The sequence below is a fragment of the Anomaloglossus baeobatrachus genome, chromosome 1, assembly GCF_048569485.1.
Source record: "Anomaloglossus baeobatrachus isolate aAnoBae1 chromosome 1, aAnoBae1.hap1, whole genome shotgun sequence".
In the NCBI taxonomy this organism is placed as follows: domain Eukaryota; kingdom Metazoa; phylum Chordata; class Amphibia; order Anura; family Aromobatidae; genus Anomaloglossus; species Anomaloglossus baeobatrachus.
The window spans coordinates 447,094,207-447,117,899 of record NC_134353.1 but is presented as its reverse complement, the minus strand read 5'-3'; the positions used below and the strand labels follow the sequence as shown (position 1 = coordinate 447,117,899).

The following is a 23,693-nucleotide window of genomic DNA, read 5'->3' as shown; positions in this document are numbered from 1 at the left end:
ATCAAATTCTGTGAAATACATGTGGGTTCAAAATGCTCACTAGACCCCTAGATAAAATCCTTGAAGGGTTTAGTTTCCAGAATAGGGTCACTTGTGGGGGAGCTCCACTGTTTAGGTACCCTAGGTGTCCAAAAAGCGACATGGCATTCACTAATGATTCCAGCCAATTTTTCAGTCAAATGGCACTCCTTCCCTTCCGAGCCCTGCCGTGTGCCCAAACAGTTGATTTCCACCACATATAAGGTATGAACGTACTCAGGAGCAATTGTACAATAAATTTGTTGGTGCATTTTTTCCTGTTACCCTTGTGAAAAAAAAAAAGCTATCTGGTTGAAGTAACAATTTTGTGGTAAACATGTATTTTCACAGCTCAATGTTATAAACTTCTGTAAAGCCCCCAAGGGTTCAAGGTGCTCAACAAACATCTAGATAAATTCCTTGAAGGGTCTAGTTTCCAAAATGGTGTCACTTGTGGGGGGTTTCTGATGTTTAGGTATATTAGAGGCCCTGCAAATGTGACATGGTGTCAGCAATCATTTTCAGCCAAATTTGCTTTCACAAATTCAAATATTGCTCCTTCCGTTCCCTCCCATTTGTCCAAACAGAGGTTTCTGACCACTGTGGCATATCAGCGTGCTCAGAAGTTGTTGCTGGTTTAAGAGCATAAAAATTAAAAGATTGAAAATTGCGAAATTTTCATAAAATTTCCAATTATTTCACAAATAAAAGCAAAATATATTGTCCTAAATTTACCACTATCCTGACGTACAATATGTCACGAAAAAGCAATCTCAGAATCACTGGGATCCGCTGAAGCATTCCAGAGTTATAACCTCAGAAAGTAACACTGGTCAGAATTTGAAAAAATGGCCTGGGCATGAAGTACAAAATTGGCTTTGTCCTTAACAGGTTAAGCAGTAATATCCAGGCACAGCCACTACTAAAGATACAGAGCAGTGCCTGGCAGACACTGGAGGGGAAGTAGCACTCTTAAGCTGGGTTTACACACTGCAACATCGCAAAGGACATCGCTGTAACGTCACCGGTTTTGTGACGTAACAGCGACCTCCCTAAGTCTCTGCTAAGTCGCTGGTGAGCTGTCAAACAGGCAAACCTGGCCAACAACTCAACAGCGATCCGGACCTGCAGAGCGACCTAGCTGGTTGTTGGGGACGTTGATAAGCAGCCTTTTGAAAGGGAAGTTGCTAACAAAGTCGCTGCAAAGTCTTCACACACTGAAACTTCATGCTGCACAGCGGGAAACAAAGGACCTAGGAATGGTCCTGAACGATTTGTAACGATTACAACTTCACAGCAGGGGCCGGGTCGCTGATAGGTTTCACACACTGTAACATCGCAAACAACATCGCTATTGCGTCACAAAACCGGTGACGTTACAGCGATGTCGTTTGAGATGTTGCAGTGTGTAAACCCAGCTTTAGGCTATGTGCTCACGCTGTGAAAAATTTGCGGAATTTGCTGCAATTTTTTCACAGAAATTCTGCGGATTTCTCAAAAATCCGCAGTACAGGGAGTCCCCAGCCATTTCTATGGCATTTTGGAAGTGCTGTACCCATGCTGCGTTTTTTTCTGCAGCGGAAATAATGCGAATAATGCGGAAAAATCTGCAGCATGTCAATTATTCCTGTGGATTTTTCCGCGCGATCTATACATACCTGCCTTGATAGAAGACACCGGAGTCACTTTCTTCGGTGCAGAGGAGCACGGTGGAGCCAGGAGCAGGGCCTGCAGGAGCTGCGGTCATTTGACAGCCGGAGCTAGTCCAGGCCCGCCCACCCACTTTCTCCGGCAATGTGCAGACAGACACGGCCAGAAAGTGAAGTGCTGCATGATGGAGGCAAGTATGAACTCCCCAATCACTTCAGCACTTGTTTTGCATTGAGGATGCAGTGCTGAAGTCATGGTACTGTATCCTCAATGCAGAATGACCGCATCATATCCGCAGGACATTCCGCAATACAACCGCAGCATTAAAACAGAGAAAGTCCCGCTGTGGTCTTCTGGAGAGCTCCTGCGGATATATCCGCAGGATACTTTCCCCTTGGACACATAGCCCTTAAGCCCTGCAGCCCTTCAGACAGCTATTCAGTTAGGGTGCAAAGAGTTAAACCACCAAAAATCTAATCTTGATGATCTCTCCTGAGAATAGGCAATCTGGTTCAAAGAACTGTAAAACTCTATTCAATTCCTGCTTTATATTAATGATTGCCCTGTTGATGCTGTCACAGTCTACACAGCAATGGTAACAAGTGAGCTGTAGAAAACAGTAAGGCCCGGGGTCACACCAGCGTATAGCATCTGATGTGAGAGAATCTGATGCTATATGCTAATGACACTGAGCTCAAACTCTGCTGTGAGTGTGAGCATATTCGCTCACATGCGAGAATCAGAGCACAGGTGCAGAGGAGGAGAGATTAATCTCCCCATCTTCTCCACTGCCTGTCTCTGCATATATCACACTTCCCTCGGATGTCATCAGTGCAATCCAATGCTTCACATCCACCCATAGACTTGTATAGGTGTTTGTGATCCCAGATATGCTGCAAATCGAATTGGCATGAGAAGAAAAGGGCTGGTTGGCATTGCCCCTTAGTATAACATTGGAGCGAGTGCTGTTCCATAAAACATCAGATAGCGCTCATCTGAGTTATACAGTGGTGTAAGTGAGCCCTAAATGTCAGGCTATTACAACTTCCTTACTGGCCTGAGTAACAAAAAAATACCTTAAATGCTATATATTTAAGATTATTTGCACATAAACTTCTAATGTGCTATTTCCTCCTGGTAAATGTAAAAGCATACATTTTTACCTCAAGTGGAAGGCTGGATTTAGAGGCTTTAGCTTTCAGCACCCACAGAAGATGACTGCTTTCTGTGGAGCCATTGTTGACTGTTTTTGATAACGCATGTCTAATCGAGGGAGCTGCATCTGCTGCTATAATGCATTTGCACCATATAAATCCATCTTTGTTGCTTGTTCTCATTTATATAGTATTCTGTATTGCTTTGGCTTAAAAAAAAAAATTATGAAAGTTATAGTTTGCTTCCCTGTAACAATTTTTTTTTTAGCTCAATAAAAACTTGCGCAGACAGTATGGCGGTAATGGAGTCCAGGATTACTGCTGACACCATCTTGGAACACCCCGCATCCGTGCTGATAGAATAGATCCAGCGTAGATCATTTCTGCCAGACAAAACTTTACAATGCTGATGTGTTGCTAGCGGAATTAGCATAGAGAGAGAATGCCATAGTTGAATGGCTGCTGATTTTCTGCCCAAATGTAAGTTTTCCATTAGTAGACAGCTTTGCAGGAGATGAGCGTACTATTTATAGTTGGGCTATGTCTGGCACATTTAATTGAGCAGTGAAATGTCATTATTTTATGGCCTGTACTAGGGGACTGGCACAGTTCTGTTGAGTGGCATGGGCTTTCATGCTTCCGTGATTGAGTGGCACTTAGCTATTGGCCCTAATAAAAAGACGCATTGTCATTTTAAATAAAGTTGTTTTTTTTCATTATCTTGTCCTCTGCTTGACACGCAGAAAATATGTTCCAATATGAGCCATAACATTGTGTATAGTGACGCAGAATACATTGGCACTGTGAGCTGCAGGAAATTACCGCTGATAAGGAAACTTACAAGATACGGAAGTAATGTTTTGAGTGTGAAAGGCAGCGTGAAGTGTGTTTTTAGATCAGTAAGAAATCATCATTACATAACCACAGTAATTAAACAGAAACATTTGTCTTTCCCCACAGGGAAGAAGAATTCCATATTAATGCACAAGGTTCAGCATGACTTGAACTCTGGTGTTTTTAACAACCAGGAAAATGAAATTATCCAAGAGATTGTGAAGTATGATCGGGAGATGGTGCATCAGGCTGAGCTCAACCAGCTGAGTGGAGGGATGTATGCCACATGTAATCCTCCTTCTCCACAGCCCCAAGTCCCGTCTGCTATTGCCACCTTACAGCAAGCCGTGGCTATGAGTTTTTGTCCCCCAATGGCTAGTCCATTAGTAGGGTCTCCCCGCATCATGAGACGGCTCCAATATGCCCAAGGAGGGCCTGGAGCGTTTTCTGTATCACCAGCTCTTTTCCAACCACCGCTGCAGCTTTTACAGCATCATCCTCCTCCCCACCAAGGTCCACGTCGACAGTCCGCAGTCATGCCCAGTCCTCCAAACCAATCACCAAGAGTGTCTCAGAACTTTGCCTATCCAGCCAAACAAACAGGCTCCCAACTATCTCTCACGCATTCTGGGGTTTTTGTCTCTCCACAACGGCTCTCTGTACACAAGAGCACACACTCTCTACATTCTGGTACACTAACACGCGAGTCTCGTCCTCTTTCCGCTTCTCAGCCCTCACTGCCTCAGGGAGCATCACAGCTCCGTAGTCCACCAGCTCCCGCTCAAGTAACTGGTAGCTTAACCTCCCCTGCAACCAAAGGTGGCTTGGGACCGCAAACTGGCCCAAGGGTGCCTGCCCCTGCAAGACTTGCCCTCTCCCACCAATTGTCCTCATCTGGTACAGTTGGTGGGGTCTCAGAGTCTGCAGTGAGATCATCGTTAGGAGGAAGGAAAGATTCTGTGGTTAGTGCCCCTGACACCGATCCTGTAAGAGGGAGGCTGTCTGCAAATTTGTGACACTTTATCTATTTTGGGTGGTACTTGATGGTACATAACTTGCAGAAAGTAAAACATGCACTTGTAGTCAGTCACTCCTTGACTTATGCTAATTTCCTAATATTTTCACTACTTCAAGATGAGCAACATTTTGACCAGTGGAGGTATTCACGACTAAATGTCAGGGAAATTAGTAGTTAACTCAGTAAACGCCACCTCTGACAGCAGTCTACCACACAACTCCTCAGCTGTTTACAAGAGCAGGAAAGTGTGGCAGTGTTCCATGTCGGAGATCTATGAAGAGCTCTGCATGAAGTGGAAGTGTGTGTAAATCTTCAATTAAATAGCACTGAGGCAGCTGGCCTGCCTGTCATCAGGGATGCTGGTTTTTGGTTAAAGATTTGCAAGTCAAAAACTATGGTGGTTATCTGCTTGATAGATCCTCACTGAGAACAAAACTTTAAAAGCTACAAGTTTGTTACTAGTTAAGCCCAAAACATACTAAGCCAATATTTCTGTACAAGCTGCAGGCAGTTTGTGTCAGCTATAGTCCTCCTGGACTATTTTAATCCAGTGACAGTGTCACATATGGATATCATGTGAAGCACCTATATTTATATAATCATGCATAAGCAATTTAATTTATAGTCATTTTTATTTAAAGGGGAGATCCATTTATATGTGATTTCACAGGTATGAATTATGCTTTCTCCCTTAAATGAGTCAAACCACCAAAATGTTATAGTTTAGGACTAGGTACAGGAAATCCTAAAGAAAAGCACTGTACTAGTAACATTATGCATAGCAGCAATTCTGGAAGTGGTTGGTGTGGTGATAAGTGTATCCTTACAGCAATAATGCAGCCACTACCTACAGCTGAATGCCAACCATGCTGGCTAATCCTTCTACAGGGTAACTAGTATGACTAATGAGGCTGTGTCAGCACTTGATTTAATAGAAAAGTGAAAATATATAGATGACAAAAGTAAACACTGGTAGCCAGTAATGACACGCATGCTCTGTAATTGCAGCTGCTAGTTTACAACTTACTCCTGGTTTATCTGTGGTGCCAAGCAGCCTTTCACTTCTAGGCACTCCACTGACCATGGATCTGCCAGATCCCTTGCACCAAAGGACCTGTATGTGTTCATAAACTTAACTTTTTTTTGTCTCTATCTTTTCCTTTCTCCATTGTTTTTATATCTCACTGCTGTTTGTCAATTTCATGGATTGTATTTTAGAAAGCCATATGTATATCACAGCTGTATATTAAGATATCTATACCTGTATAATCTGTACACTATACGTCCTGTTATAAAACAGGAGAGGGGTTGAGTGTCTATCTTATAGCTGTAGAGTTGTAGAAGCTACACGTCAGGACTTTACACATATCGTGAAGGAGGAATGCTGTGGCAAAGCACATTTAGGACTTTTTCACATCTGATTTATCTGTGGTTTGGTGCCTGGGCATGAAATGTAAGATTTTCTCAATTACCATCATTGATTAATATGGACAATAGTTTACTTTTCTGTTGTAGAAAGAACCAGTGAGATTAAACTGCAATAATAGGAAATTCCTGTACCGGCCACTGCTTAGGGCTGGAAAAGATGTCCAGATCAGGTTTATACTATATTAAATGTCTGCACCTACACGACAGGTAAACCACAATGTGAGAACAAGTCCTTACCACTGGAGTGCTGCTTTAAGAAACATCCTAGCAAGGGGCAGTCTCATCCAGACTAATACCGTTAGTGATATGATTTCATTGGCAGTAACCATGCATTCCACCGTCTGTTGACTTGTGGCTTTCTTTGTGACAGAATACAGCAGGTACTACTACAGCAGCTTGTGTCGGCATCACATAGACCTTCCAACATTCCATTTGTATCGAAATTTAGGCATTTTTTGAAAACTGAATAACTTACCAAAAATTGTCTGAGGAAGTGACTTATGTGTTTTAAATGGGACTGCCCCTCTAGGATAACACATGTAATGCAATTTAAGTAAAAAATCCCAATTCCAAGAAAGAAATATACATGTTTATATTATTTAAAGAAGTTAGGAGTTACCCCTCTACTCCATGGTGGCAGTGCCACCATGTGTGGCTGGCAGTGTCATTAATGAATGTATTTTGGAGGTGGGGGGGTTGGTATAAGTGTGCAGGGTCTCCTGTCTCTGCAGAAGCTGCACTTTACTAAGCAAATGATTCCAGCTTCTCGGTGTGTGCAATAAACAGATATTTCTGAACTGTGTCTTGTTTTACTGGTCAGCAAGGAGATAATCAGCAGAATGACATCAGTTATCTCCAGTGTTCTCATAATGTCTGTACAGACCACTCATGCTATTAACTGCTGCACTGAACAGTCCTGACGCATCCTTAATGTGTTGCTGATAGATGAAGGTTACTCAGAGGACACTTGAAGGAATGAATCCGACAGCGGAGGAGGCAGATCAGTGGCTGCACAGTAGGAGGCAGATTGACATGGATTTATTGATTAAGTTACTCAGTACCTAACCTTGGGACTGATTAGTTGATGAGCATGTTTTATACAAGTTGTACTCACAAGTAAACAAACAACCTCAAGCCTTATAAAAACCAATTTATGATTTATTTATACACCAACTCCTCAGAACACATCACACAAGGCCCCCCGAGTTAGCTACTAGGAACGGAAGCTTCCACAGGAAGGATAGAGTACAGTAACTGCTGTGACGCACACAGCGACATGGATACAGAACTACAGCAGGTGATTGTGCACCACCCAGATGACATGCCGTTCAAGATCAGCTGAAGAAATAGGTAGAATCCTTCACATACTCCAGGTTAAATGTGCCTGGGGGGGAAAACAAAACAAAAGGTATTTATAGAATTGTACTAAACAGTATAGTTACAAAAGGAAAATGGAAGGATATTTGGAGTTTAAGACATTGCTATAGGCAACTGCTTCACTTTGTGTGCACCAGAAGTAACTTCCAACCCCTATAAGTAATTAGTTACCTGTCTCAGGAACATCCCTGAAGAGATTCAGCATTTTGAGATTTTCTGGGTTATGAGGCTGTGCACTGGAAGCCATACAAATGAGAATATTAGCTACAACCATACACTCATCACTTTCTCTACACAAAAGACTAATATGGGGAATCTACAATCTGTTCTAGCTCAATGAGGTGTGAAGGTCTAGTCATTCCCTCTGTACATGAAGGGGCTGATTAATCAAAAACTTTTATGCCAGAGAACTGCTTTAAAAAGTTGCATAAACATTTTGCGCTTTTTTTTTTTTTTTTTTAACCCATATTGATGGAGCTGAAGCGGAATAGAGGTGTCCCACACCTGCCTGTTAAATTCATCACAAATGCCAGCGTTTTTTATTCCACAAATGCTAATCTATTCAGCACAGGAAGACGCACGCCACTTAATAAAGGCCCCAAATTCAGTAAGTGGCATGCACCTTTTAATTCAGCGCCTTCTATTTCAGCAAGTTTGCCATGGTGCGCTACGCCAGTCTTGATGAATCGGGCAGCTATATGTCCTCCCCCTTCACTTGCAGTACTTACTTGTGGCAGTATTTTTCTATCAGGAATTGGGAGAGATTCTGTAATATAGGCTGACTGTGAAGAGACACAAACTGTTCCCGGCAAACCTGTGGAAAAGCACTACGGTTACAGTTCTGATTCATCATCCACTTGAATTCCTAGGGTGCTCGCACATAAAAGATTCGCTTTCAGACACATTCAGCTGAAACCATGGTGACGCACGGCAGTGAATAAGCAATTCTGAAGTTCAAAATACAACCAGTGTGTAATGCGGACTGACAGACCAAAAGTACTCCAGAAAAGAGAGGGGAATGCAGTGCTCAGCGCCAATGTCACAAATCCCGACAGCTGCTGTAAGGAGTGCTAATAATCCAATAGCAATCTTCATGGCACTACTCTGTCTTCTTGTAGTTGATAAATACAAATCAAGTCATTTTAAAATCTCCTTTTTTTTTATCCTACAAAGTGTTTTGGATTGTTCTGTCCACATAGCCATATGAGGGCTCAGGTTTTGTGGGACGAGTTGCACTTTTCAATGCCACTTCATATCCTACCAAATAGTGTACGGATAACAGGGAAACCATTCCAAATGGGGTGAAATTGTAAAAGTGCAATTATGGTTAAATTGACCTGACAATATTATTCTCCAGCTCAGTAACGCAGTAAGGGTACCCAGATACCAAACATATACAGTTTGTTGGGGGTTTTTTAAAGTAGTAAATAAAAAAATTTAAAATATGTAAAAAAAAAAAAAAAAAAAAAATATATATATATATATTTTTTTTTGCTTTTGTCACTATTTTTCAAGACTCAAAATATTTTCATTTTTCAGGATCTGGGGCTTATTTTTTCCGCCCTGAGCAGACATTTTTACTGATACCATTTTGGGGTAGATACAAGGTCTTGATCGCCCCCATAGTAATTTCTTGCAATGTTGCGGAGCCAACAAAACGTAATTCTGATGTTTTTGGGGGTTTTTTTTGTCTCTCTACTCTGTATACTGATCAGATTAATTTAATGTTATATTTTGATTTGATTAGACTTTTTAAACACAGAGATACCAAATATGTATTTATCTTTTTAAAATGGTTTTTTTTTTTTAGTTTTTTTTTTAACCCCATTACGACCGCGTTACGTTTTAAAACGGCACTAAAAAAGGGTACTTATTCCTTTCTGCCGTTTTAAAACGGCGGTCGGAAAAAAGGGTCTAGCGCCCCCCAGAGTCAGAAAATTTCCGGGGTCTCAGCTGCCGGGGGTAGCTGAGACCCTGGAGATCATGATTCGGGCCGGTTTTTCCGGTCCCCGCTCACCTGATGACCGGTATACACCGTATACCGATCATCAAGTTATAGTAAATGACCGCGCCGGTAAAAAATCATTTATCTCCCATCTGGCATGATCAAACATGCCAGATGGGAGATAAATCTTTTTCCCGGTTCCCTCCGGTCCCCTCGGTATCCCCAAAGTGCCCCCCCCGACCCCCAACCCCCTCCCGAAAATCCAAGATGGCCGCGCGCACCGCCGATCACAGCAGCGCGCCGGCCACATTCACACTGTTCCTATGGTTTCTGTCGTATGTGCCATAACACATACGACAGAAACCTGCTCCCTAGGCCCTGCCGGGTCCCCCCCTACCCCCCCCTGGTGTCCCCCGGTGTCCCCCGGTGTCATACATACCGGAGCGCTGATCCCCCGCGGCCCCCTCCTCCTTCTCTGCAGACGCCGGTCACATGTGCCGAGCAGATGACAGCTTCCTGTGTTCAGGACGCTGGCTGCTGATGCTGCTCAGCACTGTGCAGCTGTGACCCGGGGAGGGTGGGTGCAGCTTTTTGCACCCACTCTCCTCAAATGGAGGGTCTGCCCTCCTAGAAAATGGGGGATACGTTCCCTGAACGTGTCCCCCATATTCTAGAAGCTCCAGAGGCGACGTGGGACATCCAAATGGATTATAGTGGATTTTTTTTTTTCTTTTCAATAAATTGGTCAATCAGGGAATGTTTTGGGGAGTGTTTTTTCAAATAAATTTTTTTTTGTTGTCAATTTTTTTTCTTATTACTGTCAATTAGTTATGTCGGGTATCTGATAGACGCCGTGACATAACTAATTGCTGGGCTTGATGCCAGGTGACATTACACACCTGGTATCAACCCCATTCATTACCCCGTTAGCCAACGCACCAGGGCGCGGGATGAGCTGGGGCGAAGCGCCAGAATTGGCGCATCTAATGGATGCGCCACTTCTGGGGCGGCTGCGGCCTGCTATTTTTAGGCTGGGAAGAGTCCAATAACCATGGCTCTTCCCATCCTGAAAATACCAGACCCCAGCTGTCAGCTTCACCTTGGCTGGTGATCTAATTTGGGGGGACCCCACGTTTGTTTGTTTTTTTTAATTATTTATTTATAAATAATTAAAAAAAAAAAAACAGCTTGGGGAGCCCTCCAAATTGATCACCAGACAAGATGAAGCTGTCAGCTGTGGTTTGCAGGCTACAGCTGTCTGCTTTACCCTAGCTGGCTATCAAAAATAGGGGGGACCCCACGTCATTTATTTAAATTTTTTTTTTTTTTTTTTGGGCTAAATACAAGGCTAGGCATCCTTTAGTGTCACATGAAAGGCACTAAAGGGCGCCAGCTTAGAATATGCAGGGGGGTGGGACGTTATATATGTTTGACATCTATCCATTCATCCACTGTAGCATTTTACGCTGTGTGCCCACAATCAGGGTTTGCAGCGTTTTGGGCGCAGAGTGTTTTCCCTGCGTCCATAACGCTGCGTTGTGCAGTAGAAGCACAGTGGCAGGATTTTTAGAAATCCCGTGCCCACTGTGTTTCTTTTCTCCGCAGCATAAACCGACCTGTGGCGCAGCTTCCCGAGCCTCAGCATGTCAATTTATGCTGCGGAGATGAGTGTTCTTTGCAGGTAGAATAAAACTAAAGTCCACAGCAGCCTGAACCCAAATCGTGGGCATGGGCAGCTGCGTTCTCCCGTGGACAACACTCACATTTCTGCAGGAGGCTGACACTGTGTACTAGACGCCGTGTCGCTGGATCATGGCCACATAGCCTAAAGGCTACTTTACACGCTGCGATATCGGTCCCGATATCGCTAGTGTGGGTACCCGCCCCCATCTGTTGTGCGACACGGGCAAATCGCTGCCCGTGCCGCACAACATCGCGCAGACGCATCACACATACTTACCTGCCCGGCGACGTCGCTGTGACCGGCGAACCGCCTCCTTTCTAAGGGGGCGGTCCGTGTGGCATCACAGTGACGTCACTGAGCGGCCGCCCAATAGAAGCGGAGGGGCGGAGATGAGTGGCCGGAACATCCCGCCCACCTTCTTCCTTCCTCATAGCGGCCGGGAGGCAGGTAAGGAGAGGTTCCTCGTTCCTGCGGCGTCACACATAGCGATGTGTGCTGCCGCAGGAGCGACGAACTACATCGTTACTGCTGCAGTAACGATAATTGAGAATGGACCCCCATGTCACCGATGAGCGATTTTGCACGTTTTTGCAACGATGCAAAATCGCTCATCGGTGTCACACGCAGCAACATCGCTAATGCGGCCGGATGTGCGTCACCAATTCCGTGACCCTAACGACTCCGCATTAGCGATGTCGCAGCGTGTAAAGCCCCCTTAACAGTGAGAAATTTGTTGCTACAGCAACATTTTTGTGAAGTACCTGTGGATTCAAAATGCTTACTATACTCCTGAATAAAATCCTTGAGGGGTCCAGTTTCCAAAATGAGGTCACTTGTGGGGGGTTTCTGATGTATAGGTACCCAAGGGGCCCTGCTAATGTGACATGGTGCGCGCAATTTACTTCAACTTTTCCAAAATTCAAATGGTGCTCCTTCCATTCCAAGCCCTCCCATTTATCCAAACAAAGGTTTTTGGCCACATGTGGGGTATCCCTGCGCTCACAAGAAATTAGATAACAACCTGTGGGGTACACGTTTTGTTGTTGCCTCTTGAAAAAGTGAAAAATGTGTCGCTAAATCAACATTTTTGTGAAAAAAATGAAAATTTCAATATGGCAACCTAAGCTTATCAAATTCTGTGAAGTATTCGTGGATTCAAAATGCTCAATATACACCTAGATTAAAGCCTTGAGGGGTCTTATTTCCAGAATGGGGTCACTTGTGGGGGACCTCCACTGCTTAGGCACCTCAGGGGCTCTCCTAATGCAACATGGCGTCCGCTATTGATTCCAGCCAATTTTGCAGTCAAACTGCACTCCTTCTCTTCTGAGCCCTGTAGTGTGCCCAAACAGTTGATTTCCACCACATACAAGATATCAACAAACTCAGGAGAAATTGCGCAATAAATTTCATGGTGATTTATTTCCTGTTACCCTTGTGAAAAAAAAAGCTACCTGGTTGAAGTAACAATTTTGTGGTAAAATTTTATTTTTTTATTTTCATGGCTCAACGTTATAAACTTCTGTAAAGCACCTGGAGGTTCAGGGTACTCACCAAACATCAAGATAAATTCCTTGAGGGGCCTAGTTTCCAATATGGGGTCACTTGTGGTGTTTTTTTGCTGTTTACGTACCTTAGGGGTCCTCCAAATGCGACATGGTGCCTGCAATCTTTTTCAGCCAAATTTCCTTTCCAAAATTCAAATATTGCTCCTTCCATTCCAAGCCCTCCCATTTCTCCAAACAAAGGTTTCAGACCACAAGTGAGGTATCACCGCGCTCATAAAAAAGTGGGTAACAAACGTTGGGGTCAAATTTTTGGAATTACCTCTTGAAAAAGTGAAAAAATTGATGCTAAAGCAACATTTTTGAGAAAAAAATGAAAATTTTCAATGTGACAACGTAACGTTATCAAAATCTGTGAAGTACTTGTGGATCCAAAATGCTCACTATACCCCTAGATAGAAGCCTTAAGGGGTCTAGTTTCCAAAATGGTGTCACTTGTGAGGGGTTTCTGCTGTTTAGGTACCTTAGCGGACATGTAAATGCAACATGGTGCCCGCAATCTATTTCAGCCAAATTTGCTTTCCAAAATTCAAATATTGCTCCTTCTGTTCCGAGCCCTCCCATTTGTCCAAACAAAGGTTTCTGACCACATGTGGGGTATTGGCGCGCTCATAAGAAAGTGGGGAACAAGTTTTGGGGTTCATTTTGTTGTGTTATTTCTTCTAAAAGTGAATAAATTTGGGGTAGAGCAACATTTTAGGTAAAATTTTATTTTTTGCTTTTTTTCATTCCACTTTGCTTTAGTTCCTGTGAAGCACCTGAAGGGTTAATAAACTTCTTGGATGTGGTTTTGAGTACTTTGAGGGGTGCTGTTTTGAGAATGGTGTCACTTTTAGGTATTTTCTGTCACTTAGGCCTCTCAAAGTCACTTCAAATGTGATGTGGTCCCTAAAAAAATGGTTTTGTGAATTTTGTTGAAAAAATGGGAAATTGCAGATGAACTTTGACCCCTTCTAACTTCCTAACCCCAAAACATTTTGTTTCAGAAATTGCGCTAATGTAAAGTAGACATGTGGGAAATGTTATTTATTAACTGTTTTGTGTGACATAACTCTCTGGGTTAAGGGCATAAAAATTAAAAGTTTGAAAATTGCAAAATTTTCAAAATTTTCATCAAATTTCCGATTTTTTCACAAATAAAAGCAAAAAATATCGTTCTAAATTTATAACTATCATGAAGTACAATATGTCACGAAAAAACAATGTCAGAATCACCGGGATCCGTTGAAGCGTTCCAGAGTTATGACCTCATAAAGTGACACTGGTCAGAATTGCAAAAAATGGCCTGGGCATTAAGGACAAAACTGGCTTCGTCCTTAAGGGGTTAATGGGACAAAAAGGCAGGTGATTTAAACTTGTTTTATGTTTTAAAAAACTTTCCTCCCCCCCCCCATTTACTGTATTCCCCTTAGGGGACTTGAAGCCTTGATCAAGTGATCACTAGAGTGGAGCGAGTACCTAACAATAGTACTTGCTATACGCATAACAAATACTGTCTAATACTTGCGTATTCATTCCAATTAGCGTGTGCAATGCAAGTCAATGGGGAATACTCGCAATGTAACGAGTAACCCGAATTACACACTATTTGCTACTCACACAAATAGTACGGCATTCAGGTTACTCCTTACTTTGCAAGTTTTTCCCCACTGACTTGCACTGTACACACTATTCGTAATGAATATGCAAGTATTGGACAGTATTCGTTATATATAGCGAGTACAAATAGTTTGGTACATGCTGAAATCTAGTGATCACTTGTGCTTTACATAGCTGTGCATTAGGCTGCTTTCACAACAGCGTTTTTTTTTTTGAAGGACGTCAAAAAAATGCAAAACGCCCCTGACCATGCGTCAAACTACTCTATGTTCCTGGATCCTGACTGTACCGCATGTGAACGGTGGTATGCTGATAGACAGGATCCTGTTTGCTTTAGTGAGCATGCCCAGAAAGCACTTGGCGTGATAGTCTCTCTCTCTCTCCCGATCACATGACTTCAATGCACACCCATAAACTACAAGTGAAAGGATCCTGTAAAATAACTCTTACGTTTGCATGCGTTCAACACTGAATCTATGGGGAGATAAGGTATGCACACCAGTGACTATGGAAGGGGAATACATGGAATAGCAGAAACTGCTGTGTGAATACTGACATGAAAAATTCAATAGCTATTTGTAAAAATGAAATGTGAAAAATGAAACCTGCATTACTGCCATGAATATATGAATAAAGAGAAATTTAGCTACTGAATTGATCAATGCAGAAGAGCCCCAACACTACGCCAAAGTATTTCTCTACGTTGGGGTCCCTAGCTTGTGTGTGTCCTCTCATGCAGTTAAAAAACTTACCGTGTATGGGACGCTGAGACCCAGGCTATATATGCGTATAATGTGGATTGGCAATAGGTGTGTATGGGGAGGGTTCACAAACGAAAAACTACTAACATTAAGGAATAACGTTTGGAACTCCATTCTATGTCTGAACTGGGTGCAAAAAACCTAAAAAACATCACATGGGGAGATAAGGTATGCACACCAGTGACTATGGAAGGGGAATACATGGAATAGCAGAAACTGCTGTGTGAATACTGACATGAAAAATTCAATAGCTATTTGTAAAAATGAAATGTGAAAAATGAAACCTGCATTACTGCCATGAATATATGAATAAAGAGAAATTTAGCTACTGAATTGATCAATGCAGAAGAGCCCCAACACTACGCCAAAGTATTTCTCAACACTGAATCGACAGGATCCAGTCACATGCGGTTTGCGTTTTTTTTTTTACGTCTATCGAAAAAACGCTGATGTGAAACCAGCCTTAGTACTGCTCTGTTTAGCTAAAATCACTATCCCCGATGGGCTGGCTTTCACAAGAGATTTGGAATGGCAGTCATGGGGGTCATTAGCAGATCTCTAGCTGTCATGAAAATCATTGATTCCCCACGATCATGTCACGGGTGCACCACTGAGCATGTGAAATAACATACCCCTCCCCCATAAAGATTTTTTTTTTTTCTTTTCACCAAATCTGTGAATGTCTGCAATTCATGCAGTGTGAGTGTTAATATACTCGCCTATCGCTGTATCCAGCAGTGATTCGCGTTTCTTAAAGACGTCACCGCTCTTCAGTTTAGCCGGCTCATTCTATGCATAAGCCAGGAGACTCGTTTTGGCGTGACGTTCCATAGACTTCCATTGTAAAAGCAATTTCTGAGTCAGAGCGCAGTGTGATCTGGAGGCGTCACAGAGAATCGGAGTAGAAAGTCACTGGATACCAGAGATGGCAGTGGTAGGTGAGTATATTAACATCCACAGTCAGGAGAAAGCCACTGGCTAAACAATCTATTGTGTACATGGCCCCTTAACCTTACCAACTGATCTTTTGCTTACTTAGGATGGTTGACTAACATTTTACAGCGCTTCACATGCAAAGCATACGCCAAGATCCACCATATTTAAAAGCAAACAAAAGCTGTAGTTTAGATGTGGTACAAAAATTTTAGAGGGTGAAACAAGAGACAACTATCCTTTGTAAGATATTACAAAACATCTACATATTAAGAATTTAAAGAATGATGGCCGATCTAATACTATGCACTTGTTACTGAATGTCACGTGGTAACTATGTTAGGAAACTTTGAATTAAAAATTAAAAAGTCCCACCTTGTTCATCATATCCACCGTATCTGCATGTGTCCAGAAACAGTCATGGACAGACACAAAGGTTAGTCCACGTCTAATAAATGAAATGCAGGAGAATAACATTACTTGCTGAAATCTTACAGGACATTTCCTTCTATTGCGGCCTTTAAGCTTGCTGGCCTACCTGTGACAGTGCAAGGCAGTGAGCATCATGTGCGTGGAGTCCAGAGAATGAATGAAGTTAGGAGGGAAAGCGTTCTTCTGTTTCATGGTGTCTGGTCGTCTAGAAACAGAAACAAATATGTACAGAACGCTTCCCAAATTGCACAATCTGGGATGCCAGCAAAATCTTTGGCTTCTTCAGTTTCATGGTACAGAGAGAAGTATATAATATAGTATATATCTGCTGTTTTCAGACAAGACAATATATACATTGGGATACTTTACCAAATGAGCCAATATGTAACAGTTTAATGGGTGACAAAGACTTTCACCTAATGTGGATGGGGGCCATAGGGGAACAATTTATCAATACACCTTATACCACTGATGGTATTACAAGTCGCCCAACATCTACGCAGGTATATCCTGAATGTCTGCAAACATAGGTCTAACTGGGGGACAGTTGGGAAATGTCTCACATACCACCATATTGGGTACTGTAGGTGGGGATAGTAGTGTATCTAACTTTTACAGCACTATCCTTAGAAACAAACCCTAGGGCATATTTAGAGCTTTTCGGCACAACACACACAGCTTCCTGGAATACTAGAAATTTGACTGAAAAGTGGCCAACTGCTTTTCAGAACAGTTACATTGAGTAAAGGGATGGAGTAATACGATTTACCATACATAGGGCAGCACAGCTGGCGTAAGCAGTTTGGTCTTTTACAACTGTCATCATGACATATTAGGAGGGAGACAGAGTATGAATGGGGACAAGTAGAAACTTACTCATTAGCGTCGTTTCTGTTGGCCAAGGTCACCATCTGCAGGTTACTGTGGAACTGCAATAAATAACAATATATGACAGTGAGCCAACAGGTTGACGTAAAGACTGTCCCCATGGGTAATAAGAACAGATATTTGTTGTGTGAGTCAGCATGAAGAAAAACAAAGGTGCTGATCTGCTGTGCAGCATTGCATAGCATCCATGAGAATGGCTGACAATGTAATATATGCTTGTCTCGCATTGCCTCTGACATTCATATATCCCAATATTGCTTATTGCTATTGAGTGACAAAGTCAGCCATGTCCTCGCAGCTTCATAAAGAAGAGCTTGTTAAGGTGTGCAAAATTATGAGCCAGTATAGCAGAAACACTGTACTTCTCCTGGGAAATGTAAAGGGGTCATTGAAAATTCAGCTTTAGAGACCCTGGGAATCCATGAAAATGGCTGCAAAAAAAAAAAATATGACAGATTGTGATAGTTATCCTTATTCAGCAATGTGGGACAGACACATTGTCACCTGAATCATAAACATGATGTCTATCACATTAAAGGGGTGTTCAGAATCAGGAAGAAAGCAGCCACATTCTTCTAAGTCATTGCAACATGTGGCCAGAGCTCATCCGAGTTATTGACGCTCAGGAGCATTCACTTCAAAGGATCTGAACTGCAATACCAGACACAACTTATGGACGGTGGTGGCACTGTTTCCTGGAAAAAGCAGCCACATTTATCTCATCTATACCAATATTAAGGAGCAGTGCATGCAGCAGTCAATTGTCAAAATCACAGTCTCATAATAAAGCTTGGACATCACAAAAAACACTCTGTATTCTACTGATACTCTTTCAGGCAAACAAAAGCGCTAATATGTGATACATCATTACTTTAAAGTTCCATGATTACATTGTATTGCAGCAGAAGCTTTGTCATTTCTCATGTATAGTCATTCTACCTGGTGCCTTCTTCTGCCTCTCGCTGCTTCCACCACTCAGGGGAATTCCTTTCCTCCAGCTTTCCATGATGGCTGCTGCAGTGCACTGCCTTTTCTATCCCACAGCACAGGGTAGGCATGGTTTAGCCTTACCATGGCACTATGGAAGCTAACTGGGAAGCAAAGGAGGCAGCAGTGGGCAATGGGAGGGCACCAGGAATTATTACTATAGATGTAAAATGTATAGTTTCTTTTCAATCTCAGTAAAGAGGGTCACTTTAAGGATTCATTGAGACGTCAGTGCTTTTTCACGTACAAAAAAAAAACGGTCTGTAGTTCTTCAGTGTTTTTCATGCCCGATTTTTCACACATGGATAAATACATAAATTGCAAAGCAACTCCTGTCCATTATAATGTTAGTAATGGAGATCACATGGACTGCACACTGATGCCACACACCGAAAGACTTGTACTGGTCAGTTTGATACTGGATACATAGTCATTTAAACAATGTTTGTGTTTCGTATCACTTTCACCCCTAAAATACTTCATTTTTTACTTACCCCTCTGATCTCTACACCCTGTAATGAACTATTCATCTCTCCCTCCATTCTCCCCACCCATCTCACCCTCTCCTCAGGTCTGTTCCTCCACTTTACACCCTGTGTCTCCAGACACACAAGACCACCTCATGGCCTCTCCTGCTCCCACTTACTAAAGCTGGGTTTACACACTGAGACTTTCTAGCGATCCAACCTGCGATCTCAACCTAGCCGGGATCGCTACAAAGTCTCTGGTGAGCTGTCAAACAGGCAGACCTGGCCAACGACCTAACAGCGATCCGGACCTGCAGAGCGACTAGCTGGTCGTTGGGGACGTGTCAAAAAAGCAGGTGAACTTCACACGACTTCATTTAATGCCGCGCGGCTCTGTGTGCCGTGTAAATAAATAAATAAATAATTAAAAAATCCGGCGTGCGGTCCCCCCCTATTTTAATACCAGCCAGATAAAGCCATACGGCTGCAGGCTAGTATTCTCAGGGTGGGGAGCCCCACGTTATGGGGAGCCCCCCAGCCTAACAATATCAGTCAGCAGACGCCCAGAATTGCCGCATACATTAGATGTGACAGATCTGGGACTGTACCCGGCTCTTCCCGATTTGCCCTGGTGCGTTGGCAAATCGGGGTAATAAGGAGTTATTGGCAGCCCATAGCTGCCAATAAGTCTTAGATTAATCATGTCAGGCGTCTCCCCGAGATACCTTCCATGATTAATCTGTAAATTACAGTTAAACACACACCCGAAAAATCCTTTATTAGAAATAAAAAACACTAACAAATTCCCTCATTACCAATTTATTACCCACAACAAAGCCCTCCTTGTCCGGCGTAATCCACAGTCCTCCAGCGTCGCATCCAGCTCTGCTGCATGCAGGTGACAGGAGCAGCAGAAGACACAGCCGCTCCTGTCACCTGCACGCAGCTAATGAAGAGAGCCGTGTGATCGGCTGAGCTGTCACTGAGGTTACCTGGATCCAGCGGTGGATGCAGCGGTGGCCGCGGGTAACCTCAGTGACAGCTCAGCTGATCGCGCTACTCACCTCATTTCCTGCGTGGAGCTGACCGGAGCGGCGGTGAGTAGCGCGATCAGCTGAGCTGTCACTGAGGTTACCCGCGGCCACCGCTGCATCCACCGCCGGATCCAGGTAACATCAGTGACAGCTCAGCCGATCACACGGCTCTCTTCATTAGCTGCGTGCAGGTGACAGGAGCGGCTGTGTCTTCTGCTGCTCCTGTCACCTGCATGCAGCAGAGCTAGATGCGACGCTGGAGGACCGTGGACTACGCCGGACAAGGAGGGCTTTGTTGTGGGTAATAAATTGGTAATGAGGGAATTTGTTAGTGTTTTTTATTTCTAATAAAGGATTTTTCAGGTGTGTGTGTGTTTTTTAACTGTAATTTACAGATTAATCATGGAAGGAATCTCGGGGAGACGCCTGACATGATTAATCTAGGACTTATTGGCAGCTATGGGCTGCCAATAACTCCTTATTACCCCGATTTTCCAACGCACCAGGGCAAATCGGGAAGAGCCGGGTACAGTCCCAGAACTGTCGCATCTAATATATGCGGCAATTCTGGGCGGCTGCTGGCTGATATTGTTAGGGTGGGGGGCTCCCCATAACGTGGAGCTCCCCATCCTGAGAATACCAGCCTTTAGCCGTATGGCTTTATCTGGCTGGTATTAAAATTGGGGGGGACCTCACGCCGGATTTTTTAATTATTTATTTATTTATTTTACTGCACAGTATAGACACGCCCACCGGCTGCTGTGATTGGGTGCAGTGACAGCTGTCACTCAGCGTGTGGGCGTGTCTCACTGCAACCAATCATATTTGCCGGTGGGCGGGGAAAAGCAGGGAATACGAGATTGTTTAATGAGCGGCCGGCTTTTTCAAAAAAGGAAAAGCCGCTGGAGCAGAGTGAACGCCGTGCAGCGCCGGTGATCGGTGAGTATGAGAGAGGAGGGGACACTTCAGTCACTCGGGGGATTAGCGGTCACCGGTGAATCCTTCACAGGTGACCGCTAATCAGGACGCTACACAGACAGAGCCGCGGAGTCGCTGTAAAGTCCCCTTTACACACTGAAACTTGCTAGCGATGCATGCTGCACAGCGGGAAACAAAGGACCTAGGAATGGTCCTGAACGATTTGTAGCGATCACAACTTCACAGCAGGGGCCAGGTCGCTGATAGGTTTCACACACTGCAATGTCGCTGGGGAGGTCGCTGTAACGTCACAAAACCGGTGATGTTACAGCGATGTCGTTTGCGATGTTGCAGTGTGTAAACCCAGCTTAACACACACTCTGCTTCTCCTCACTGCTAGTGAGATCTCTCCTAATCCTGTTCCTCCTCACCACATCCTTATTGTCACATCTAGCTGCCATCCACAATCTAAGACAAATTTCCGCAACCCTTCTAACCTCATACCCATTCACCCAGCCCCCGCTCCCCCAGTCCCACTAACAGGAGTCTTATGGAACGCTCGCTCTGTCTGCAATAAACTTTCCTACATTCATGATCTTTTCACCACTAATAAACTTTCCATTCTTGGCATCACAGAAACCTGGCTCACCCCCTCTGAGTCTCTCCTACTGCACTTTCTTATGGTGGTCTCAAACTCTCACCCCCCCTCCCCAGTAACAAGCATGGTGGAGGAGTTGGTTTGCTCCTGTCAGACCAATGCTCATTTACACCAATTCCACTAGCACCCTCTGTTACTCTTCCCTCTTTTGTGGTGCACTCTTGATTGCATCTACTTCCCCTCCAACTGGCTACCATTTATCGCCCTCCAGGGACAGCCAATGCCTTTTTTGACCACTTCACCACCTGGCTACTACATTTCCTTTCTACCGACACCCCCACCATCATCATGGGTGACTAACATCCCCATTGACACTTCCCACTCATCTGTCTCTAAACTTCTAACACTTACTTCCTCCTTTGGCCTCACCTAATGGTTTTCTGCAGCTACTCACAAAGATGGCCACACGCTGGACTTCATCTTCACCCACCTCTGTTCCCTATCTAACCTCTCTAACTCACCTCTCCCCTTGTCTGACCACAACCTACTCACATTCTCTTCCCTCTCTTCTCCAAGTACACGACCCCCCTTCCATAAACTTTCACACCCTCGCAGAAATATCAAACACCTTGATTTACACGCACTCTCAGTCCCTTCTCCCTCTTGCAGACATTGCTTCTTTACATGATGCAGATGCCACTTTATACAACACTACCATCTCTAGCCCCCCTCACACACACCAAAACCCATACAAACAGGCAACCCTAGCACATGAGCAAGACTAAAGAATTGAGACGGGCTTCCAGAATCGCTGAGGTCTCATTCCGCCGAGCACTTCGTCACATACAAACAGGCCTTAACCACTTTCAAGTCTGCACTCACTGCTGCAAAACAAACCTACTTCTCATCTCTCATATCCTCTCTATCTCATAACCCAAAACAGCTATTCAACACTTTCAACTCTCGCCTCCGTCCCCCAGCACCACCTCCCTCTCCTCTCAGCTGAAGACTTTGCCCCTTTCTTCAAGCAGAAGATTGTGGGCTAAAGCTTGCTCTGATGTTGTGAATCACCACAGCCCCTCCTCACAACTATTCAGCCTTCTTCCTCCAAATCCAGCTTCTCCACCATGACAGAAGATCATCTTTCCACTCTACTCTCAAGATCACATCTCGCAACCTGCCTGCTTGATCCACTACCATCCCACCTTATCCCCAATCTTCATCCCAACCCTAACCCATCTCTTCAACGTATCACTAAAAACTAATGTATTCCCTTCATGCTTTAAACATGCATCCATTACATCCATCCTCAAAAAGCACTCTTACGACCCTTCCTCTGTGTCAAACTATCGCCCCATATCACTTCTCCCCTATGCCTCAAAACTACTGGAACAGCATGTCCATCTTGAACTGTCCTCACACCTCTCTTCCTGCTCCCTCTGACTTTTTCCAATCTGGCTTCTGACCGCATAATTCCAATGAAACTGCTCTAACTAAAGTCACTAACGACCGACTAACCGCCAAAGCTAAGCGACAGTACTCTGTCCTCCTACTCCTGGACCTGTCCTCTGCCTTTGATACAGTAGACCATTCCCTTCTACAAATTCTCTCATCTCTGGGCATCACAGACATGGTCCTATCCTGGATCTCCTCATACTTAACCGACCGAACTTTCAACGTCTCCCACTCTCACAACATTTCCTCATCTCGCCCCGTATTTGTCAGTGTCCCCCAAGGTACAATTCTAGGACCCCTGTTGTTCTCAATCTACACCTTAGGCCTGGGACAGCTCATAGAGTCTTAAGGCTTTCAGTATCACCTCTACGCTGATGATACGCAGATCTACCTCTCTGGACCTGACAACACCTCCCTACTAACCAGAATTCCACAATGTCTGTTTGCTATTTCATCCTTTTTCTCTGCTCAATTCCTAAAACTGAACATGGACAAAACAGAAGTCATCATCTTTCCTCCTCCTCACTCAACCCCCTCACCTAACATCCTTCAATGTCAATGGCTGCTCACTTTCCCCAGTCCCACGTGCTCGCTGCCTGGGAGTAACTCTAGACTCTGATCTCTCTTTCAAGCCACACATCCAAGCCCTCTTCACCTCCTACCGCCTCCAACTCAAAAATATTTCCCGGATCTGTACATTCCTTTCCCAAGAAGCTGCAAAAACCCTAGTGCATGCCCTTATTATCTCCCACCTAGATTATTGCAACCTCCTGCTCTGTGGCCTTCCTTCTAACAGTCTCGGACCCCTACAATCTATTCTAAATTATGCTGCCCGACTAATCCACCTGTCCCCCCGCTACTCCCCAACAACTCCAGTTCAAAACCCAAACCATGACCTACAAAGCCATCCACAACCTTTCTCCTCCCTACATCTGTGACCTAGTCTCC

The 23,693-nt window shown here is 44.0% G+C and overlaps 2 protein-coding genes across 4 annotated transcripts in view; one reads left to right on the top strand and one right to left on the bottom strand.

The window, feature by feature from the left end:
* The window catches only part of HCN2 (hyperpolarization activated cyclic nucleotide gated potassium and sodium channel 2), a 162,675-nt gene extending 155,784 nt beyond the window's left edge, over window positions 1-6,891 (top strand). For all 3 annotated transcript variants that reach the window (XM_075352873.1, XM_075352865.1, XM_075352878.1), the window contains one exon: window positions 3,783-6,891. In XM_075352873.1, the coding sequence (XP_075208988.1) occupies window positions 3,783-4,672 (890 nt within the window). In that variant the 3' untranslated portion in view covers window positions 4,673-6,891. The remainder of the gene's footprint in view (window positions 1-3,782) is intronic.
* Window positions 6,892-7,247: 356 nt separating this feature from the next.
* Window positions 7,248-23,693, bottom strand: part of POLRMT (RNA polymerase mitochondrial) — a 95,131-nt gene continuing 78,685 nt past the window's right edge. The window contains exons 16-21 of the mRNA XM_075352851.1: window positions 17,275-17,327; window positions 16,505-16,603; window positions 16,342-16,414; window positions 8,208-8,293; window positions 7,651-7,715; window positions 7,248-7,486 (exon numbers count right to left, since the gene is read on the bottom strand). Coding sequence (XP_075208966.1) covers window positions 7,437-7,486; window positions 7,651-7,715; window positions 8,208-8,293; window positions 16,342-16,414; window positions 16,505-16,603; window positions 17,275-17,327 — 426 coding nt within the window. The 3' untranslated portion in view covers window positions 7,248-7,436. The remainder of the gene's footprint in view (window positions 7,487-7,650; window positions 7,716-8,207; window positions 8,294-16,341; window positions 16,415-16,504; window positions 16,604-17,274; window positions 17,328-23,693) is intronic.